This window comes from Ixodes scapularis, unplaced genomic scaffold (genome assembly GCF_016920785.2).
Source record: "Ixodes scapularis isolate PalLabHiFi unplaced genomic scaffold, ASM1692078v2 PGA_scaffold4__175_contigs__length_147842914, whole genome shotgun sequence".
Classification (NCBI taxonomy): domain Eukaryota; kingdom Metazoa; phylum Arthropoda; class Arachnida; order Ixodida; family Ixodidae; genus Ixodes; species Ixodes scapularis.
The window spans coordinates 84,213,055-84,234,998 of record NW_024609879.1 but is presented as its reverse complement, the minus strand read 5'-3'; the positions used below and the strand labels follow the sequence as shown (position 1 = coordinate 84,234,998).

Genomic DNA, 21,944 nt, shown 5'->3' with positions numbered 1-21,944 from the left:
ACGGACGAACACAACAAAATCTCAAACGCGCCTTTATTTGGGTTTTGCGCTGGCATCAACCTTGTCTTTTCTTTTTAACGGTAGGTTAAATGTTGCGCAATTACGTTACAATAAATTACGCAAATTACGTTTCTTTTCGACAGGAGAAGAGTCACACACACACCATTGCTACACACCTTTAGCCATATCTATCCACAGCCACAGCCTTGAACGTTTTTGTGCCATTTTTAATGTTTCGAAGAGTTCGCTTGCATGACGCACCTGACCGTGACGCATCTCGCCGTGACGCGCCTCATCGTCGGCCACCGTCAGCGACATCTTGGAAAACAGGTGCGTCTCGCAAAGCGTCCGTGCCCCTCGGATCGAACCGGAGTCCTTTGGATCACCGAAACGCGAAGCAGGTACAGCAGAAAGTCGAGCAGACGCCGCATCGTTTTTAACCGAATACAGTGTCCCGGTGTCCTAAAAACCGCCTTGTTAAGCGTGAGATCGTGCTCCCTTATTAAACACACTGCATGGCTCCCTCGAGACAGTCGTGTGCCGAGCGTAGCCGCGCTTAAAGAGAAAGAAAGAAAATGAAATCTGCGTCTGCGATTGAGAAACCTGATTCAGATTCGCAGCAAGCGATGGAAGAACGCAGGAGTGCAGCCGCGCATCGGAGCAGACGATACCGCGAGAGAAAGAAATGGAAAAAGCTGCAAGAGGCCTCGCCAGCGCAATCGCCCGCTTCCGAGAAAGCAGAACTAGAGCGAGCAATCGAACAACGCAAGATTGCTGCTGCCCGGAGCAAAGCCTACCGGGAGAGAAAAAAGTTGAAGATGCAAGGCACCCCTCTAGTGCGACCGCCCGCTTCTGAGAAGACAGAACTGGAGCGAGCAACCGAACAACGCAAGATTGCCGCTGCCCGGAGCAAAGCCTACCGCGAGAGAAAAAAGTTGAAGATGCAAGGTGCCTCTGTAGCGCGACCGCCCGCTTCTGAGAAGACAGAACTGGAGCGAACAACCGAACTACGCAAGGTTGCCGCTGCGCGGAGCAAAGCCTACCGGGAGAGAAAGAAATTGAAGATGCAAGGTGCCTTATTAGCACAACTGCACACTTTTGGGGAGACAGATGAAAACAGACAGCGAGCAGTCGAACAACGCAAGGTTGTCGCTGCGGAGCGGAGCAAAGCGTACCGGGAGAGAAAGAAATCGAAGATGCAAGGCGCCTCGTTGGCGCTAACGTGCACGTTCGAGAAGGCGGACGAAGACAAACAGCGCGCAGTCGAAGTTTGCAGGATTGTGCATGCTGCGCAGTGGGAAAAGGCTAAGTGCGAAAGAAAACAACTGCAGTTGCAACAGTTCACATTAATGCAACCGTCCACTTCGGAGTCCGCTTCGGAGTGGGCGGAAGCAGAATTGCGGCGAGTGCTCGAAGAGCGCAGGGCCGCTGCACGGCGAAGCAGAGCGTACCGCGAGCGAAAGAGATTGAAGTTAATGGATGCTGCGTCGGTGCGACCGCCCACACTTTCCGAAGACTGCAGTGGAGCTCTCCGCTTTGTTTCACGGCCAAAACGACGGTGGAACTGCACTTTTGCGGTCAAAGAAGGTGAGCTTGTGTGAAATTCTCCTCACAACCGTAGATCCCATTCAAAAGCGCGCCCTCTGGTAGCAGGTGTGCCAGTCACCCGAGTTCGCCGTTGCCTGGGAACGTTCTCCGAGCATGTACCAGACACGAGGGCCATGTTGACATTCAGCAAGGTGTCGGATTCAGTGCGCACTTGGTGCCCGAAAAACGGCGGCCGCCAACGTTACGGGGTTTCGAAACGGATCTGTCATAAGTCGTTCGGGAGACCTTCTGATTGCAGAGGCATAGCTCTAACAACCCCACTTAGTGCGAGAATATTAAAAGTGCCGAGGGACGAGTACCGAAAAAGAACGTGAACAGTGCGCTAGTAGTCATTGACTGTGTGTGAACGTCAAGGAGGTGTTTCAAATAGTCCCGTCTCCAGCGCAAGCTTCCCACCTTCGATGACGCTTCGTCGTCTCGTGAGCCTAGAGCATGCACGCATGGCCAAGGCACGGAGGAAAGGCAGCAAGCATCTGCTGGAGGCTGGGTGTTCGAAAAGGATGCCATTCCGTTCTCAGTGACCGAAACGGCTGAACTTCAGTGTGAAAAAAACAGAAACGTGTGCCTTCTCGTCGCAGCGATGACGCAGTGTTGCGTCTTCATTGCAACGAGAAAACGCATATCAATTCCTTTTTTTTTTGTTTTAAAGTTTAGTTGTCAGTAAAGCACGATTCGTACTCTTCCAACGTACCAGCAAGCCCGTTTTTCCATCCTACTGTCCTCATTATTGTTGGCATCACGAAAGTGGGCAACCATACTAGTCCCGCATCTTGAGAGAGCACGGTGCCGACGAATGGAAAAATATTGGAAATATGAGCTATCTGTTTGGGCCGGTGTTCACTAAGTGTGCGACTCCTTGCCTCTTTTAAACAAAGAGGATGGAGCGTTGACGCGAGGCTTGCTTTGCACTCCTTCTGACAGAAGCCCAAGAGGCACCTGTTATTCCATACGGTGAGAGCTGCCATTGTGGACGTATCGACGGCTCGACCTGTTCCCGTGAGCGCCCGAGTGCAGACCCCGCAACCGGCATTGCAATGAAGGAAGGCAAGCTCTTCTCGTCCCGCAGCTTTAGGTGCCCCATAGATTGCGCGAGCAACTGTAATTGGCTGAACATTGAGGCAGAAGGGTGCGTGATGCATTCTCTGTTTTGTGCAATACGTCGTCGACGCTTGTGAAGCTTGCACAATGCTGCGTCCCCGCACTGCTCTGAGGGCATGTGGCTTCTTGCGCCTCATTTGCATGGGCCCGTGCAACTAGCCTTGATGAATTCGAAGCGCTGCAGAAGTTACGCTGGCCTCAACAACGTATCACAAAAATAGTGACATTGTGTATAAAGGCCCTTTACACACTTGTGACCTCTTGGAACCGAGTGCCTTGGAACCTCGTAATATCTCTTACAACGAGAGGACACACTGGCGCCATTTATTGGGTAGCAGTGTAAACTTGGTGGTCCGGCATCTTTTCTTTTTTTTTTCTCGCAATATCCTTTCTTTCTTGGCTCAAAAAACTTTTGTCAACTTTATAAATGAGCCTTTTTCATAAGTATTACGCACATCTGACCTCGGAAAGCATGCAAAACCTTCGCTCTTGTGACATGCAGTTCCAGGTTCGCCGCATAGATGGCGCCAGCGTGCCAGTGTGTTCTCTCGTCCTAAAAAATTTTAACAGGTTTCAACAGGTCTCGTCTCTCTCGGTCGTACTCGGTTGCAAGTGTGTGAACGGCCCTTACGGCTATTACCGGAAAATGTGTGCCGGTCAGTTTATCGAATCTCCTTTCACCTAATTGTTGGACACTGTTTCACCGAAGTTTGTGAAACGAATTGGGAAGGATTGCAGTGTTTTATAAGCAGTGGCTTTATATATTATTTGGACGCCACTATCGAGTCATCAAAATAACATATTGCTATAGCCTGTTGCAACTCAAAAAGGGTCCTCTCCAGCGTTTCATCAGCTTCCTCCTCCCCGGTCTTCCTTTCCCTTGACCTACCTTCTTGAGTTGCAACGGACTCCACATTCATTGTCTTTTACTTGAATGACAGCATATACGCTCCGGATAGCAAAAATGGACTAGGACAGTTTCGACATTTGAATATGTTTTCACTGCTCATCTGATTCACTGGAATGTTTCTGCGCTTTCTCGCTCAACAGAGCCCGAGGAGGTGCTGTCTATGCCGTCGTTAATGGTCAACACTTCCACGATAAAAAAAGGTAAGCTGTTCTGGTTGCGGCGACATGGTTCCAGAAGGACCTTTCTTTTCATTGTCGTTACGGAGACGAGCCAGAACTTGTGTTTCTATGTTCTGAGAAAGCCTTAGATACCTTAGAGGCACGTTGTTGTCACAAAAATATTGTGTATTATCTTTGACAGAGCTCGGTGACATGTCTGGTGTGAAAAAGATATAGTTCTAGAAAAATAATGCTAAGGCCACTATTCCTACATAAGGTTGTTCCTTTTCGGGTAAAACCCGATTTTACCCGGTTTTTACACCCCGAACATGTTTCAGGAGAATCGGGTAAAACCCGATTTCTCCCCGAATTCCAAAACCATGTAATTGACCTATTTATTTTTACGCCGCACGGAGTTTGTCGTGCACACACGCTAGTTACCCTACCTCGGGACCACAGTAACCTATAGTTCATTTCGCAAGCTGCGTGTAGTACTGTGGACGCTACACGGCTGTCAACCAACCGCCCAAGGAGCGCGCCTAACTTCACCGTGAGATTCTACGGAGGCCGGCTGAAGAAAAGCGACAAAAGGTGTTCGGCACGCCACGTAGCTTCGGCCTGCTGCATGCAGCTTGTGAAATGCACTATCAATCCCCCTTTGACCGCTGTTAGGTGTCGACGCCCAGCCAGTTCTCTCGGGTAGCATGGCCATCTCGCTGGCGGTCTACCTTTCTCACGTACAACGTCCGAGCCAGTCAGTCCTGGTGAGCAGATCGGGGAAAACTTGACAGGTTTATTCCCTAGCGAAATATCTGATCGAAGACGACCGCTCCTCAAACGGTCCGGGTTTTTGTTGATACCTGAGGGAAAGGAGGACTCCCTGAGTGGTACTTCCCATGAAGCAACCGACGGCAAGCTTAACGTTCGGGAATGGCAAAACGACGATTATCTCCCACACTCGAATGCTATAATAGGGTGGGAAGCCCATGATACCTTCCAATAAAAAAAGACAAAAAGAAAGAAAAATGAATGTATTACTTTTTATATTTGTAAATTTGACCCGAAAATACCCGATTTTCGAAATATTTCTAGAAAAAACCCGATTTCTCCCCGATTATCAGCTTGAAAAATAGCACCCGATTTTTACCCCCCGAATTTGAAAAAATATAAAACCCGAAAACAAACAACCCTATTCATACAGCAGGGTTTGTACAGTTTACTGCCTTTTACGGACGTCTCAAAAATTAAGTTTAGACAGTCCACTGCATACACTCATTTTGTTAGTGCTTTATATGTTATGATCACAGCACACATAACTTATTTGTTGTTGAGGTACAGAACAAACTAATTTATGGAGCGTTAAAAAGAAAAATAGACATGGTATTATGCTCGGCACCTGTCTATGTCCGAGGCGCAGTTCTTGGAAATGATGGTGCTGATCGGCCAACAAGTTTTGCTAGGAATCGACAGGTAGATGTGTTCAAAGATCTTTAAGGGTACCGTGAAACAGTGCACAGCCCAAAAGTGTCTAGTCAAGCGAGACCAGGAAGATAACAGCATGCCACACATAGTGAAACCACCAAAGGGGAGAGTGCATGGCGTCGTGGGCATTTCTACGAAGCATAAAAGCAGTAGAGTACTCGCCAATGGCCTGCTCTTTTGGCAGTCTGAAGAATGTCTGAAGTGTGGCAGCATAGGTCTCTGGCTGTGGCAGCTCTGTGCGCCATCCTTTGCGGCGCTTCATAACTATGCACAACTCCTACAAAGGTGTGACCTATGTACCACCATTTATAAGGGGGGTGTAACTTATACAGCGGTGTGACTTATAGACCGAAACGTGCGGTAGGCGGTGTTGTTTTCCGGCGATAAAAGGTGCCAACGTCCTGCTCCTCCTTGCGCAGAGCCGCCCGAGTCGGCCGACTCTCAGGTTGAAGACGAGGACTCGTGCTCGGAATCCCTGGACCCTCTGGCATTCCTGCAAGTGCAGTTGGAGGAATCCTGGGTGGGCGGCCCTCCACCTGTGACCAAAGGCAAGCTCCTGCACCCCATCTATTATCGGAGATACGGTGCCCGACAAAACAAAATAGACCGGCGGAGCGCGTGGCCTTGCTAGAGCAAGTGCATATGCTCCACTCGAGGAGCACGTGCAGTTTTGCTAGTGCAGAGGTTCTTGAGCTTTCTGATCTCGAGGAACCTCTGTCGCTCTTGACCGTTAGCCGAGGAACCACCTTGTGGTCATGACATTGATGCAGTGAAGCAGTGCTGGAGCCTTCAAACCTTGTAGACAATAATGCCCATTTGGCTCATAGTTGTACATCGATGAATGGCTCAGATCTGCTAAAATAGCGCTCAATCGGTTAAATGATCTTGCTTCCGACAAGAATGGTGAAGCAAATTTGGGAGGTCGGGGAACCGATGAGTGTACCCCAAGGAAACCTCTGGGTTCCTTGGAACTTATTTTGAGAACTGATGCTCTAGCCGGTTACTTTAGGTTATAGTTAGTCTAGGCGTCGCTAAAGTGACTGTATATGTGCAAGGCCAGGCACTTTGCTAGTCTGTTTAGTTTTGTAGAGCACTGTACTTTACTGTTGAAGAAGGCAAGGATGATTCCCGGTCTTCCATGTGGCGGCTTGGCAAAGTTGGCGGACACAAATCAAACTTTTTTTTAAAGTGAAGCATTCTTTGGCTACGTGTTTGGCATTTCGTGGAGCCCAGATAAAAGCGTTGCCGTGAGGCTCGACACTGATTGGTTGACGGGTGGGAGAGGAGGAGTGAGATGGGCGAAGAGGTCGACCACTTGTGCACACCTGGGGGAGAGAAGCTCGAGAGTATGGAAGGCTCTGGAAGATTGCCAGGTTTATCAGCCCCGTTAGCGGTGGCATCGCTTCATTCTACGAACAACCATCAAGTGTGTACACGTGGTACACATTAAACTACCCGATGATGAGCGCCGTGAACGGAGGCGTCTGGCGTCTGGAAACTCGGAGTATCACTAAACGTGTCTGAGCAAGTGCTGCTACTGCTATACCAGGTAACTTAGGAAACTTGTATTATGTCCTTTAATAGATGTCGTTTACACAATTTATTGATTTTACGTTGATCAATGTAGCTGTTACCTTTTAACTGCTTTTAAGCACTGTTTGCTTTTATGTTTCCTCTCAGTCCAGCCACTCTCAGTGCTTGTTTTATCCACTGGTTTTGTACCATGTGTCACCGATTACAGGAGTGCAACTGAAATATAATAGGCTAATCTGTAATGGATATATTTTGTGACATGAGCACTTTGCAATGAGCAGCGAAGCCTGTGTGCATGGTTGTAACTTGCTTCTCTCGTTTTCGTTCTGCTTTGCACATGTTTTCTTCCTATTCCTACAACAATGTGCCACGTTTTATGCTTAGTGCTGTTTGTGAGAATATCAGAATAATAATAATGATTATTATTATTTTTAATACTTTACCTGAAGAAAGAACACTTGGTCACCGTATTGGCACAACTTTTCCACAGACCGTTCTACTTTGTCTAGTCCTATGCACACCCATGCTCTTGTTCTGCGGCAGTCCAGGATTTTTTTTTCTCTGTGTGATCATCTTTTTCTTAAATATCGACAACATCTGTGTTTTGTTGTCTCCAACAGCGCCAGATGAGATATTGCCCACTTCTGCGGTAGACAGTCGCTGCACAGATGACAGCGGTGACATGTCACCTTCCCTGCAACATTGGGGGAGATACTGGAAGGACTGCATGGTAAAGAAAGGTAGGCTCGACTGCAACAGAATTCTTGTGTCTCCAACATACTGTATTTCTCGGTCTATAAATCACTCCCCCATAGATGGCCGTTTTTACATCGGCCCATACCTTCGGGATTATCTCTCGATATGTCCAGTTTGCCAAGCTCATTGAAAGCCTGGTACAGAGCCCCAGCTACACACGCCACTCCCAAACTACCCATGGGAAGTGGTTGGAATGGACCTCTTCTACGAAAACGGAGAGAACTTACTTGTAGTGGTGGACCATTTCTCAAGGTTCTTCGAACTCGAGAAGCTCAAGAGGACGACGACCCAAGACATCACGCAGACACTGTTGCAGAATTTCAAAAGTTTGCGAAGGAGTGGGGATCACGTCATGTCACGAGCAGCCAGTCTTGGGCAGTAACTGGTCACTAGTAACAAGTTACTGGTTACTAGTTACTTTTTTAGTAACTTGTTACTGTAACTCATTACTACTTAGTGAAATAACTTGTAACAATAGCAGGGTTTCTATTTTTCTAAAGTAACTGTAAAGAGTAATGTTGTTATAGTTACTTCTCAGATTTACGTTCAAAAATATTGCTAACACGACCACCAAATCGTCTTGCAACTCGTGAGAGAGTCCCAAGTCCTGATACTGGAAGGGCACAGCAGAAATTGCTGCAGAAACCGTCTGGAGCACGAATGGGAAAAGAAAGAAAACAAAAAAGGAACTATACCCGTTTTCACCTCAAGAAGCGTTGTAAAAAAAGTTCGTCTTCTGGCGGAGAATTGCCAATTTCCCCTTTTATGTTGATAATTAAGATATATGTAGGATAATTTTAAACTAGATATATATTGTCTTATCAAATTGAAAAGTCCATCTTCTCGCGGAGAATTGCCAATTTCCCCTTTTATGTTGATAATTAAGATATATGTAGGATAATTTTAGACTAGATATATATTGTCTTATCAAAACATACACGTTCCAAACGCCAAAATCAACGCATTTTCCTTCAACAGCCAAATCTTGTAAGAACTACTTTGCGCCGCGTATGAACAATGCACAAAAATTGCTTTTTTCTTGAGGTAAAAATGAGTAAAGGTAAAGTTTGGCTGACCTTGCTTGGCCAAGCTGGTCCCGCCAACTGGGAGGATGGGGACCATTGTGTCCGTACCCTTTGGGTATTGTACATCTCCCACAGCGCACGCATATGTAACAAAGTGCGGCATCTCTAAAGCGTTTCTCTTTCCTCCGTTTGGCGGAAAGAGCGAGTGCTTTTCACGGAGGAAAGTTTTTGGTGATTGCCGCCCCAACCACCCGCAGGCTTACGGCACAACCAATTTTCCGAACATAGTCTTTTTGCTGCCAAGCATGCACCTCCTTCCCCTCTAATTTGAATCATCCAACTCACAGATGCACTCTTATGAGGTCTCGACTTTAGGCCCATGTGCTCTCCCATTTTTCTCTCATTGCTCTGCTTCTCTGGTCTTGTCAATTGAAAAAGAGTATTCGCTCTAAATGTCTGTGATGTTCTGCTTGTTCGTGTGTTTTCTTGAAACTGAAAGACTGCCTTTATCCAGGACTAGGGGCACTTGGCATCAGTTGATTTATAGATATTCACGTTGTGGGCCTTCCGGGTGGTATCTTCTAGTTGGGGTGGTGAGACGGAGGAACACAAACATGTCCCATCTGGTTAGGAAGCGGCGGAGAAAAAGTTGCAACAGCCGTTTGGAATTCTACATGCAGTGGTCATTTGTACCTCGATCAGTGCTTCTTTTGCACCGCTGCCGCATTCAGCGGGTTTGACAGAGAAATGATGCCGCAACATTGCTCTCCAAGTTTTCAAGAGAAGCTTTGTGTTTTATGAAAGATGGTGCACTCGCAGTAGAAAACAATTAGGCCGATGAGTGGATTGAAGTAGCATCAGAAAACATCTTCAAAGCTGATTGTAAGGTATGAATTAGATGATTATTGACTCCACATTTACACAATTTTTATTGCTTTCATTCCATTTGGCCTCACCGAAGAAATTCGAAATTATATTTGACCGATTGTAAACTCGCATTAGGATTTGGTGTACCCGAGATCTAGACGCATGCTGTTGTGTTCGTGTATACTTTATGGTGGTCGCGCTTATTTGAAAGTTCTTCATGTATCATTAGCAGGTATCTGCGAGCTTAAAATTTTGAAAGACTAAAGTCGCCTGTAATTTTGCCAAAGAATAAATTATAAATGATTTATCATGTAGTGAATTTATCCCAATACTGTCCTAAATTATGATCTTGTTCAGGGAGCTATCATTATAAAAATTGAAATAGGAAGGATCAAACATGTTTATATTGAGTATTGTGTGCTAAGGCATGTTTTCTGTGCTAATTTAAGGGTACATTAAGAAAGGTTTTTTTGGAATGTTTCCTAATATTTTTCTAAAGTAACGACGAAGTAACGGCATTACTTTAGCAAAGTAACTAAATGCAACAAGTTACTCTCAATTTTGTAACTGTAGCAGAGTTACTTTTTCCCCTTGGGAACTGTAACTGTAACACTTACATTTGATCACTAACGTGCCCATGACTGCAAGCAGCCCATAGCATCCTCAAAGTAACAATGCCGTCAAGAGAACCGTAAAGACTGCAAAGCAGCTGCTCAAGGAGTCACTTGACATCGACCAAGCACTGCTGACGCACCGGGATACCACAGCAACTGAAGGGTACTCCCCAGCCGAATTCCTAATGGGACAGCAGATATGTACCAATGTACCAGCCATGTCCAGAGAGTTCCAACCACTGCAAAATTGTCGGCCGTTCTGGTAAAGGAGTCTAGCCTGCAAGGCCAAGCAGAGCGCACAATACGACACTCGTCACAGGGTCGGAGGAAGAGACCCCCTACCTCCGCACACAGCTGTGGGGGTTCTCTCTGGCGCAGCCACAAGTGGCATAGTGTTGCAGCCTGCTCAATCTCCACGTTTATATGTGGTGGACACGACCAGCGGCACCAGGCATCGCACCAGCTGTCATCTGCAGCCTGGACTAGTTGCCACAAGAGGTGGACGACAAGCAAGACCTCCCAGTCGCCTCGACTTAAAGAAGCAAGACAGTGAGACAACTTGAAAGAAAGGGGGGTGTTGTGAGTGCCACAGCTCACAGATGGCGCCACCAGGTTGGCAAGACTCCAGAGCAGCCACTTTCGTCGCGGGCGGTCTTCTGGTTTGGGCACTCGACTCGACAAGATGTCAGAACTTGTAATCGTTGCCTTATTACACCCTTTATATCGTCTGTGAACGTGACAAAACCGAAATATCCAGTATTGGAGGCGCACTTGAATAAGAATTGATCCAAACTATACGGGAAGAAAATTACTATCTACAGTTTTTTTTTATATCGACCTGGAACACACCTGATAAAAAGACTGCAAGACTGCTTTTTTTTTTTTTTTTATGGAACTGTACACCCCTTACCTTGCTTCCTTGGCTTATCGGTGTCTGGTAATTTTCAGAGTATTTTGGGGGTTGATAAGTCCTTCGCCCGTGTCCCATATCTTCAACGTAAACCCCGACAAACTCCGAGTTTTTATCTAATACCAACAATTGAGCCCAAAAGATGCCAAATGTTTTTGTTAAAAAATACAGAAAACACAGAACCATAGTCATAGGCTCGGGTTGGAGTTCCCTGTAGCATATTTTCCCCTGATTTTCTTCAACTTTTTTTTATAGAGCTAGACGATGAAGATGGGAGTTTGACGTGCGAGGGCTTGGAATCTGGAGAATCTCACACCCTGTCCACTTCTCACAAGCCTGCAAGTGAAGCTCAGGCAGCCAACACGTTTGTGAAGCAAGGCAAGTTCTTTGTGCAGCCCTTCCCTGTAGATCACCCAGGCAGTGTACGGTTGTGTGCCTCAACTGCCATTGTTGAGATTCTATTAAGATGTTAGGCTTTTCATGCCAGTCTCACTCTACACTGGTTGTGTGTTTCTGGTCAGTATACACCGACACGCGGGCTTGACGTCACGGAGTTGTGGCGGCGCTGCGATCGCGACGGAGCCGGGGGGTGTGGGCAAAAGCGCGCACGTTTCGCATGGGCGTCATAACATTTCAGCATGCCGCGAAGCTGTGTTGCCGTTAATTGCACCGAAATGTACAAGAAAAGCAGCGGAGTGAGTTTCCACAAGTTCCCGGCAGACTCTGAAAGGCATAGAAGGTGGATAATATCCGTAAATCGAAAATAATGGTCGCCTCGCGCTAACGACCGTTTGTGCGACAAACACTTTCTTGGAGGCAAGTGCGGCTTCCATTTCAATTTCCGTCCCGAGGCTTGCTTATGTGCAGGGAAACCGTTGTCTGATCGAGACCACCCGGATTTTGTTCCCACGGTGTTCGCGCACAACGCCTCGGCCAAGCGCTCGTCGGAGGCTCGCTACGCCCGTGCTACCGAGCAGAAGGGGATCGGCGACAGAACGGCAGTGTTGTAGGCGTAACCAAAAAAAAAAAAAGTAACGAAATACGTTACTCGTTACTTGCAAATGAAATGTACGCGTTATTGAGCTACGCTATCTAAAAATAAAAGGAATGCGTTACCGCTACCGATAAAAAGTAAGGCACGTTACTTCTGCGTTACTTTTTTAAATTATGATTTAACACATTTTACGGTTTTGACGATACAGGTCATATATCAGAAAACATTATGTTCATGCAGAAACTGAAAATAATTATTTTATCTCTTTTTACGGTTTCACCTAAATACTTACGAGAAAAAACGCAAAGAAAAACATGCTTGAGGCCTTAAACACGGAAACAATTGAAGTGTAATTTCTTTAAGACTTGGGAAGTAGTAACGACTAACCAAACTATGTTACTTTAAATAGTAACATAGGTACGTTATCCGTTACTGTGTCAAAAACGTAACGAGTAGGTTACTACGTTACTAAAAAAAGTAACGCGTTCCTGGTAACGCCGTTACTTGTAACCTGTTACCGCCAAGACTGCAGAACGGACAAACCTTTACTGGTTGTAACGCCTTGTGGTCATGAGGGTATGAAAAATATCATACCTAGACTTGAAGACGCTAAGTGTATTTAATCAATTAATGAATACAGACACTTCTGCAGACCCATAGTCTGCTGATCCCGCCGGCAGTGCGGAAACCGACTCGATGTAATCGTAGACCTCGAGAGACTTGTACGCCTGCACCGTGTCGGCCATGAACTGGCTTGGCGAAAAAACCAAATAAACGACGACCTGAGTCGTCGACTTCCGTGGCAGCAACTTTACGTCGGAAGTCCAGCAGGCCTTGTTTACTGCGTACGGATCCTCGTAGGCAACGCCGTCCACGCACAGTTTGTTTCAATACCGCTACCGTTCAGGCTCGGGCAACCAGCTCAAATAGTCGGGCATAGCATACGACACACGTTATGAGGAAATACGACGCACAAATAAAGATACAAGCGTCCCTACAACGTCAACGAGCGCACGCCATTGAGCGCAATGGCAAAAACACGGAGAGCTGGGCTGCTTTTGCCCAGATAGCTACCGCGCATGTGCGGCCTTCCGGTCGTGTTGGTAAACAGAGCCGCTCCGCGTGTCGGTCTATAGGATTTAACTGTTTTTTGCTGGAATACAAATTTTTAAGTTATAAGGATAAACAAGGCTATAAAACTAACGGTTCTCTGGATATACCGTATTTACTCGCACAATGAACGCACCCCCCAAGTCGGCTTTCAAAATTTCGACTTTTTTTTCACTCGCGTAATAAACGCACCCCCAACTCGGACGTCAAAATTTTGACCCCCTCCCCCCACGCGCGCGAAATGAACGCACTTTTCTATCCTGGTGCAGCGAGGTCCCGAATGCATGGGCAGCGTGGGCGAACAAAACGCTTTGCAAAAGGCGTTAAAAAAATTCGCAAAGATCCAACGGAAGCAAGAAAAAAAAAAAAAAAAAAACATGGAGAGGAGCTTTTTTTTTTTTTTTTGCACAGCGCAGCAGTCTGGACTTTGGGTTCGCGCGCCGCCGCGCGCAAGGAGGTAAGAAAGAGAAGCGCTCTAAGCGAACAAAACAGCTTGCGAAAGGCGGCAAAAAAAAAAAAAACAACAAAAAACCACGGAACTAAAAGAAAACAAAAACAAAAAGGAGCCCTTTTTTTTTTCTTTTTTTTTTTTTGCACAGCGCAGTTTGGTTACGGGGTCGCGCGCCGCGCGTAAGGAGGTAAGAAAGAGGAGCGGAGAAGCCCTCTAAGCAAACAAAACTTGCGAAAGGCGGCAAAAAAAAAAAAAAAACAAAAAAAAAAACACGGAACTGAGAAAAAAACAAAAGAAAAAGCTTTTTTTTTTCTTTTTTTTTTTTGCACAGTGCAGTTTGGTTACGGGGGTCGTGCGTCGGGTGCCGCGCGCAAGGAGATAAGAAAGATAAGCGGAGAGCCCTCGCCTAAGCAACGCCTAAGCAAACAAAACAGCTTGCGAAAGGCGGCAAAGAAAAAAGGAAAACCAAGGAACTAAGAGAAAAATTAAACATAGAGGAGTTTTTTTTTTTTTTTGCACAGTTTAGTTTGGTTACGGGGTCCGCCCCGCGCAAAGAGATAAGAAGTTACTTCGATTTTCCAGGATAAAAGGTCGGCTCATTATGCGAGTAAATAGGACGCAAAAATTTTACTTCGCGTAATGAACGCCCCCCCCCCCCCCCCCCCCCCCCCCCAAACTTTGCATCGATTTTTTGGAAAAAAAAGTGTGTTCATTCTGCGAGTAAATACGGTATAGATCATAATGAGGAGTCTGTCGTTCAGACACCTGCCCGTCTGCCCAAAAGAACTTTCCACGAGACGGGGGATTCGGTACACAACACACGAAATGCACGACACAAAAAGTTTTGAGTGTTTTTTGGTGCGCCTGGCCTTTGCACGCTTTTCAACTCTTGCACCCCAACGTTCACCCTGCTGCATTTTGTCGAAGCACGGAGAATTACAACCAGCATGGGGCCAAAAGTTGATTTAGCTTTTTAGCTCTGTTGCCACATTGTTATGGTGGGATTGTACAAGTGTTTAAAACATTGGGACATTGATTAGGACGACTAAGCATTCAATTTCACCGTCGCATCAATTGCTGGTTCGGTAAACATATTTAGATATTCCTTTTCATTTGGCGATGTGTATGTGCGGGTTGCATATCTAGAAAGCAATATGATGCATGACCCTTAGAGATGTTCTGTGCTCTGATTGTTATATTGGAAGCATCTGACACCTGGCTAGTCTAGTTTAGCGGCCAAGAAAAAAAAAAGGAACTGATGGTATACAATGAGTGCCTTGCCCGAGATGTAGCGTGCTGGCTTTTGGTAGTGCCAAATGGAACGTGCATTTTTGGCTTTGTGCGGCTGTATGGTGTGCAGGTTAGGTAGCTTCATCGAGTGCTTTTTCCATATTGTGATAATGTATTACACGAAAGCCACTTACTCAGACCAGGCATCTCTTGAGAGAGGGTTCCCGCACTCTGTGCTATTTCTGCAAAGCATGTGCTTAACACTGTGTGCTGCGAGAAGGCTTCATTCATCAGACCTGTCCCTCAAGTAGTATGGAGACGACGACTTGCGAAGTCCTCTCTCGCGACGTTTTCAGAGAAAAACTCGTACTAAGTTGTATACTTCTGAAAAAAGTTGGGTCTTTGCATCGAAGAAGAAAAAACTTAAAAGGCTTCTGAATTGTGATTTGTTCAATAACGCTGTACTCTTCTTTATTTTTTAGCTTTCGCTATCCACTTTTCCAGAGCAAAATACTATTTGCAAAATCAGCCGTATTACCTCAGAAAGAACGCAAAAATGTAATGTTGTAGCTACTAACCCGGGTTCCTACTCGTTCACACAGTACCGTGCAATGAGCCACTACATGCATCAATAGGCATTGCATGTTGTGAACTGCACACCTAGTTGTAGTAAAATGATTTTCTCTCCACTTACAGCTTGTTATAACCAGGCTTGCTGTGTGTGACGGTGGCAACGTTGCGGCGGAATACGAGGAGCCAAGGGAGAATGTGCATGGAGAGACAGTGACGTGGTGTGCGGGTCTAACGCTGCCCCCTTTCTCTCTTGGGGGAGACACAGAAGTAGGTATTGACTGTTAGTTCTCCAACTGCAATAGCTTTTGGTGCTAACCAGAGTGGCGAGCGAAAGAAAAAAATCATTGCACAAGCACGATTGTGCTTTTAAGGACCCAAACGTTTTCATGTATCTTGCTCTGCATCTTGCCAAGCTCCAATGTTGTTACCAATGCTGCACCACTCCAGTGCAGTGGGGTGTCTTCCCGTCTCTCAACTTTCTTGTGTTGTGATTCTCCTTTCCCGTGCGTAATGTTGTTAAATGCACACTAAAAATTCCTCTTCCATGTTTTTTTCTTTTTAAACAAGATCCGTTGTAGCAGCTCAGCAATAAGTTTCAAACAGTGTACAGCTCTGTTTTCTTGCTATTCTCTTCAATTTTTATCAAGGCAAGGAAATTACCTTTAACATTTCTCTTGCCGGAAACAAATGTCACGAGAAATAGCTGAGACTTATCAAAGCAGAGGTCTCAGCAAGCAGTGGGTGCTTTTCTTTATCTACACATAAAAAGTAAAAAAAAACTGACTGCATCATGTAGGAAACAGGAACACTTTTTTTTTTAATTGTCACCTACTAAAGCAGTGCGTGACAGCAGATTATGAAATGGTTGTGCTTTCTATACTTTTTTTAATTGAGGTTATAATTTTATTTTATATTTCTTCCAGAAAAGCGAGGCAGAGCTGGACTTTATTTCACCCCATAATATTTTGTTGTGTCGTTACCATCCAAGTAAATTTATCCTCTATAGATGCACTACCAAAGTAGACTGTCTTTGGTTGCACTGATGACACAAATCATCAGCTGGATTGGCCACACATGCTTTCATATTTGTGTCAATGCCTTCCCCCTGTAAGGGGTATGTAACGTTTCTCCTACTTGTACTCCACCTTACAAAGATGGACTTCCTTTGAAATGTTTCTAGCAGAACCAGTCGATGTGCAAGGAGAGAGAGAGATCCGACCATGGCAAGAGCAGCAGCAGCCTGTCTTCTTCCCAAGACCACTTGGACAACATGAGAGGACTAAACCCAAGTACCACTTGTGCCCTTATTCCAGCATCATCAAAGTGTTGTTGCCAAACAGAAAAGGACGCACACCAAAAAGTGGACCTTCAAGAGTGACGCCTGCCAGAAAGTGTTCACCACGAGGTCTGACTCGTTTGTCCATGCAAGAGCTCACAGTGATGCAAGGCTTTTTAACTGTCTCATCTGTTCTAAAAGAGTCGAATGGGGTCCTCCTTGGTTTTCCATGAAAGGATGCGTGAAAGTGATCAGCTTCATAAATGCAACACTTGTGGCAAGAAATTCACTGGGAACCTCAGGTGCACTGCTCACCAAGTGGGACCCAAAGTTGTGAAGTGCTTCACGTGCCTCACATGCTCAAAGGCATTTCAGTGGAATTGTAACTTGAATATTCACAAAAGGATGCATACCGTAATATCCCGAGTCATCGCCCATCCCCCTGCCACCTGAGATTCATAAAAAAAAGTATGGTGGGCTATGTCTAGGTGGGTAAGCACAAAAAGTTGAAAAAAAAAAAAAAAAAAAAAAGCTAGACAAAACGCCAATTTTTTTGTACATATCTAACGCGGCTGCACAAGAGATGCATTAAACTCAAAACTCGTATTAGTTTCATCCTTTTATGTAAGAAATGTTCACGAAAAAATGTTGGACTATAGCAGGGGTGGCCAAGCTGCGGCTCGCGAGCCGTATGCGGCTCTTTGGGTGTTAAAGTGCGGCTCGCGGCTCCCTCCTCTATCCCCCCCCCCCACCCACACACACACACACACACACACATACACTTTCCCACCTCCCTCGCGGTCACACGAGCTTTTCCCCCGAAAAAGAAATGGAACGTGTTTTAAATCCAAAGAAAGGTTCCGGTTTGCTAGTGTTGTGCTATACTGCTACCTTACATACAACTGACTGCCCCCACGCGGCTCTTGGAAGTTTTGTGGTTTTGTTTGCGGCTCTTAGGCCAAGTCAGCCTGGCCTCCCCTGGACTATAGCAAGATTTGTTGCTTCCATATGACCATTGAACACCGCTGATCTGCACACAGCATGAATGGTTGTTCTGTGAAAGCATGTTTCTTACCATGCTATGTTCTCTTCGTTAGAAAAAAAAAACATTAAAGACGTTCACAATCCCCCTGTAACGCCGAATTAGAGCGCAGCTCTTGAGAAGGAGGAGGGGAACGTACAACGAGGAAGGTATGCCCCTCCTCCTCATCCGTACCCTCCCCTCCTCCTGTCCTGCTCGCCTCCCATTTAGGGGAAGATTTCCCGCTAAATTTAGCGGGGAATTTGTCACGAACATCCTGCAACCGTAAGGTCCACGGCCGCTTCATTCGAGTAGGATGAATGTTCGCGGATTGTGAAGTTCGCGTTGAGGTATTTGTAGAGGTTGCCAATCACTCGGTGTTATTTTGGAAATCAATATTCGCCCAAAAAGTGGGGTGGGCAATGTCTTGGGATATTACGGTAGGTGCAAAGTGCTTACAATTGCTCCACTTGTTTAAGAGTGTTCCATATAATAATAATAATAATATTTTATTTCCATCACACTCGATGGCGGCGACCAAGGGATAAGCAGTCAAAAAAGTGTTCACGAGAATGAAATAAACAAGTGTGAAACCCTTAACTTTCGCCCAGAAATGTAATTTCAACAGACTTCATGCTACGTGTTCACCCAGGCTAAAGCCATTTATATGCTCCAGCTACCAAATAGAGTTCCGTTTGATGTCTAGCTTGATTTGCCACGAAGGTATTCATAGAGAGACACTTTCAGTGCACCACCTGTGCAAAATCATTTTTACAGAGGTATAGCTCGATTGTGCCTAAGAAAAGTTACAAAGGCAAAACATCTCTCGAATGGCACACTTTTTCTAAGACTTTCACTGAAAAACGGTTAAAGGCAACCAGGCTGTGACCATAGGTGAAAAGAAATTTAAATGCAGTTCCCGTACGCTCCGATGTTGCCGTACGCTGTCGTCTCCACCTGCGTAAAAGTGTTCCGTATAAAGCTTTCCTCAAAAAGTCGCAAAGTACTTCACCACCCAAACGAAAAGTCGTTTAAATGCTTCGTACATGCTAAAAACTGTTTCGTTTAAAATATTCCTTGAATCAACATGGAATATACCTTACAAAAAAAAAAAAAAGGCCCATCAGAGTCAACATTCTTAAGCAAAACATTCGCTAAGAAATGTCACTTAATTCTTTACCGAACTATTCACACTTCAAAAGCCATTTAAACAGCCTACCTACTAAAAAGTGTCCCGTTAGTCAAGCTTGAATAACCGCAGAAGAGTTCACCAGGACTAAGTGACATGCAGTGACGAAACCTGTGAACGAGAGTATTTGTACTAGAATATTATTTTAATGCATTGGCCCCCACAGAATTACACCTCGGTAACATTTTGTGGCAAGTCTAAACCTGAGAGTTCATAAACCGCCTGACCAAGGTACAATGATCTGCAAAGCCAGCACCAGGGCCACAGAAATCCCTAAGAAACAGCTCTTAAGTGTTCACAATGCTATTCCCCATAAGTAAAAAAAAAGCTATGCAATGAGAAACTGGGGGAGAGGAGGAGACGAAAGCGCTAGGGGGGGGGGGGGGGAGGAAGGGGGAGGGGGGGTGCCACAATGCCGAGCTCTGGTTGGAATGATTATAGGGTAGACGCAAAGAAAGCTGCCTTTGCCTCCTCTCACACTTCAAACACATTCGATCGCCAAATGTCAACATTCCAAGTTTGCATTCAAACGGTCGGTCTTGAGTAGATGCAAGGGTTGTTGCAAGGGTGGTCTAATGACGGAGAATGCTTATGTAAACAGTGCTATGTAGATTGTTTGTTCTCAGCATCGCTAAAAATGACAATGTTCAGAGAAGGGCTTCCAAAGTGGGTCCATCCCCAGTCATCCCTTTAAAGTTGAAGCGGTAACTGATGTGGCTGGCACCATTCATCAGCCATGCTTTGGAAGATTTCATCTTTTTATAATGTGTACAGTACATCGATTGTGATATGTTTGTCGCTCATTTGTGTGTGTTTTAGGGTTACTACTTTTTTTTTTTTTTTTTTTTTTGTGGTCATTGAATGTGTTCAAGACCAGCAGAAGAGGCTCAAAACCCCCTAGAGGTTTTACTTCAGTACGTTGTATATAAGTGTTACACGGGCGATTGAATAAATGAAGTGTGCTTTATATGACTCTTTTCTGCAGATCTTTTCCTTCTAACAAATGTTGTAGTTATCGGTTCTCTCAAGGTTACGCATCGGAGATCGTCGAGATTGTTTGGCATCGATCCCCAGAACTCTAAGGACCCTGGTACTAGTGCCCGTGCTGACTTCTTTACTGGAATCTCCCAATGATTAATACAGAACGCTCGGTGACCCTTGGCAACGATTTCACATAGCCATATCTTCGTCGGGCATGTTCATGTGCTGCCAATATACTCATTCTTTTGGGATCTCTGTGTCGTAATACCTTGGAGTAGCCCCAGAGTGGGGAACTGTGTGTACTAATTCTGTTGTGCGTGGAGTGCGTCTGCAACCGGTGTGTGTACTGCATCCTCAAAGGTTATCCCTCGAATTCTGCCCGATGCCGTCGTAAAGGTATCGTGCTGTTGCCTGTCACGAGCCTGGCGGTAGCGCAAAAGCGGAGGCAAAGGTTGCAGACGCTCGTCTTGCTGTAGGTCGCTCTTCAGCCAGACGGTCCACGGTGACCAAGGCAGACACGAGATGGGACACTGCAATGACATCCACCCTTGCGTCCGCTAGCCTCTTGCCAGCATTTCTAGGACTAATTGCCTGAACAGCGACATCCGACAGCATGACACGCGGGCTCCTATGACACGATGGGCCTTTTCGGAAGCATGTGGCGCCCCCGCCGTCCGCTTGATGCATTGGGATGTTCCGATGTACAGCGCATGAGATTATCCAGGAATCGAAGACAATGTTGACATTGGTTTAACATTTTGTGATTTCGGAAAGCAGTTGAAAGCAGGAAGAAAGCGAAACATAGTGTGTGTTGACCTCCCTTTGTGTTCGCTCTATTTTTGCTTTCTTTCTAATGATAAGACTGTGAATCGGGCCGCTTCCAGGATGTACAAAGCATTCGAATCGGCACAAGCATACATTTGAATAGCCTACAATTCCACTCGCCGCGAAGACCCCTGGGATTTCCCGGAAAGGTCTATCTGTTGTCGCATTGGGACTACTTTGAATGCATGGGTAGGACAAGGTGATAAACGCCAGTCAAAGACACAATCCAGGCACTATGCTATTGCTGTCTTTCGTCTTTTAGACCAGGACCTTTTTACTGGGAAGCAGTTTGTGGAGTTTGCAGTCTGTTTAAGTTTAGCTTCTGGGTTCACTGGTAGGGATGGAACGACACATTTTAAAACTCAATTCAACAAATGAGTGAAAGTTAAAAAGGATTCATGCAAGTCAAGGTCATGGCTTGTTTACACGATGACAGTGGAAAATTGGTTGAGTCTTCTTCAAGTCTACAATCAAAGCAAGAAACGAGCCATTACTTACCTCTTCTTCTAAAGTATCTTGCAAACTGAAACCTCAAACGACATGTGAAGGTTCCTGAAGTATGGCGGTGCGTTACCTTCTTGGAAACAAAACGTGGGAGAGAACACAAGAACTTATCCCGACAATGAGATGGAGTCTTCTTCGGTGGAGTGCTCCAACAAATTTGCCAAAACGTGTGGTGTACCTTTTGGCAACTCTCCAACAGTGCCAAATTGTCCTGGTGTGTTTATACATACCCTGCAATACGCCGATTCACCTGGGATCTTCACCTCGCAAGACCTCTGAGCAGCCCACCCGAAGGCCAGGGAAAAGGAACTTTAGAGGTTGTATTATTTTAATTTGGACAAATTAAAGAAAAATGAAGCTGTGAAAGGTACACTAACATGGTCTGTGCTTGTAAATTAGTCATTTCTCGGCGACCAATCGTTCGCCATGCAATTTTGCCCGTGTTAATTGGAAAACCCGCAGTCCATACTATGACAAGATACTTTGGGGACGAATTGCGTAAATACAGGCATTTTTGTCTTGTTTGAATACCACTACCCCAGCTAAAAAATAGGTGAAAAAATTTGTCAGATATTGATGGACCCAAAAAGTCAGTGTGCACCTCAGTGTCCGTTGCAGGTCTCGCATAAGAGCTGCGTACCATAAAACGTTTTCGTTTTGTTGTAAAATATGTTGTTACCGCTTTCAGTTTATTGTTGCTTGAGAATGTGTATGACCTATAACTGGGAACAAAGAAGAATGAACCCTGAAGCCAGGGGCGGATCCAGACCTCCACTTTTAGGGGGGGGCGGTTCCTCGGTGTAAAACGGCGGGGGGGGGGGGGGGGGGG

The 21,944-nt window shown here is 45.7% G+C and overlaps 1 protein-coding gene across 3 annotated transcripts; it reads left to right on the top strand.

The window, feature by feature from the left end:
- Positions 1–234: 234 nt before the first annotated feature.
- On the top strand, positions 235–17,761 carry LOC115326854 (calponin homology domain-containing protein DDB_G0272472). Of its 3 annotated transcripts, none has more exons than XM_040216288.3 (7): positions 236–1,587; positions 3,757–3,816; positions 5,676–5,804; positions 7,416–7,529; positions 11,217–11,339; positions 15,443–15,586; positions 16,500–17,761. In XM_040216288.3, exons 1-6 carry the CDS (start codon positions 576–578, stop codon positions 15,469–15,471), a joined length of 1,467 nt encoding a protein of 488 aa, XP_040072222.1. In that variant the 5' UTR covers positions 236–575; the 3' UTR covers positions 15,472–15,586; positions 16,500–17,761. The 3 variants fall into 3 exon arrangements, with proteins under 3 accessions (XP_040072223.1, XP_040072222.1, XP_040072221.1); XM_040216287.3 differs by having other exon boundaries at positions 7,410–7,529; XM_040216289.3 differs by lacking the exon at positions 7,416–7,529 and having other exon boundaries at positions 235–1,587.
- Positions 17,762–21,944: the final 4,183 nt, after the last annotated feature.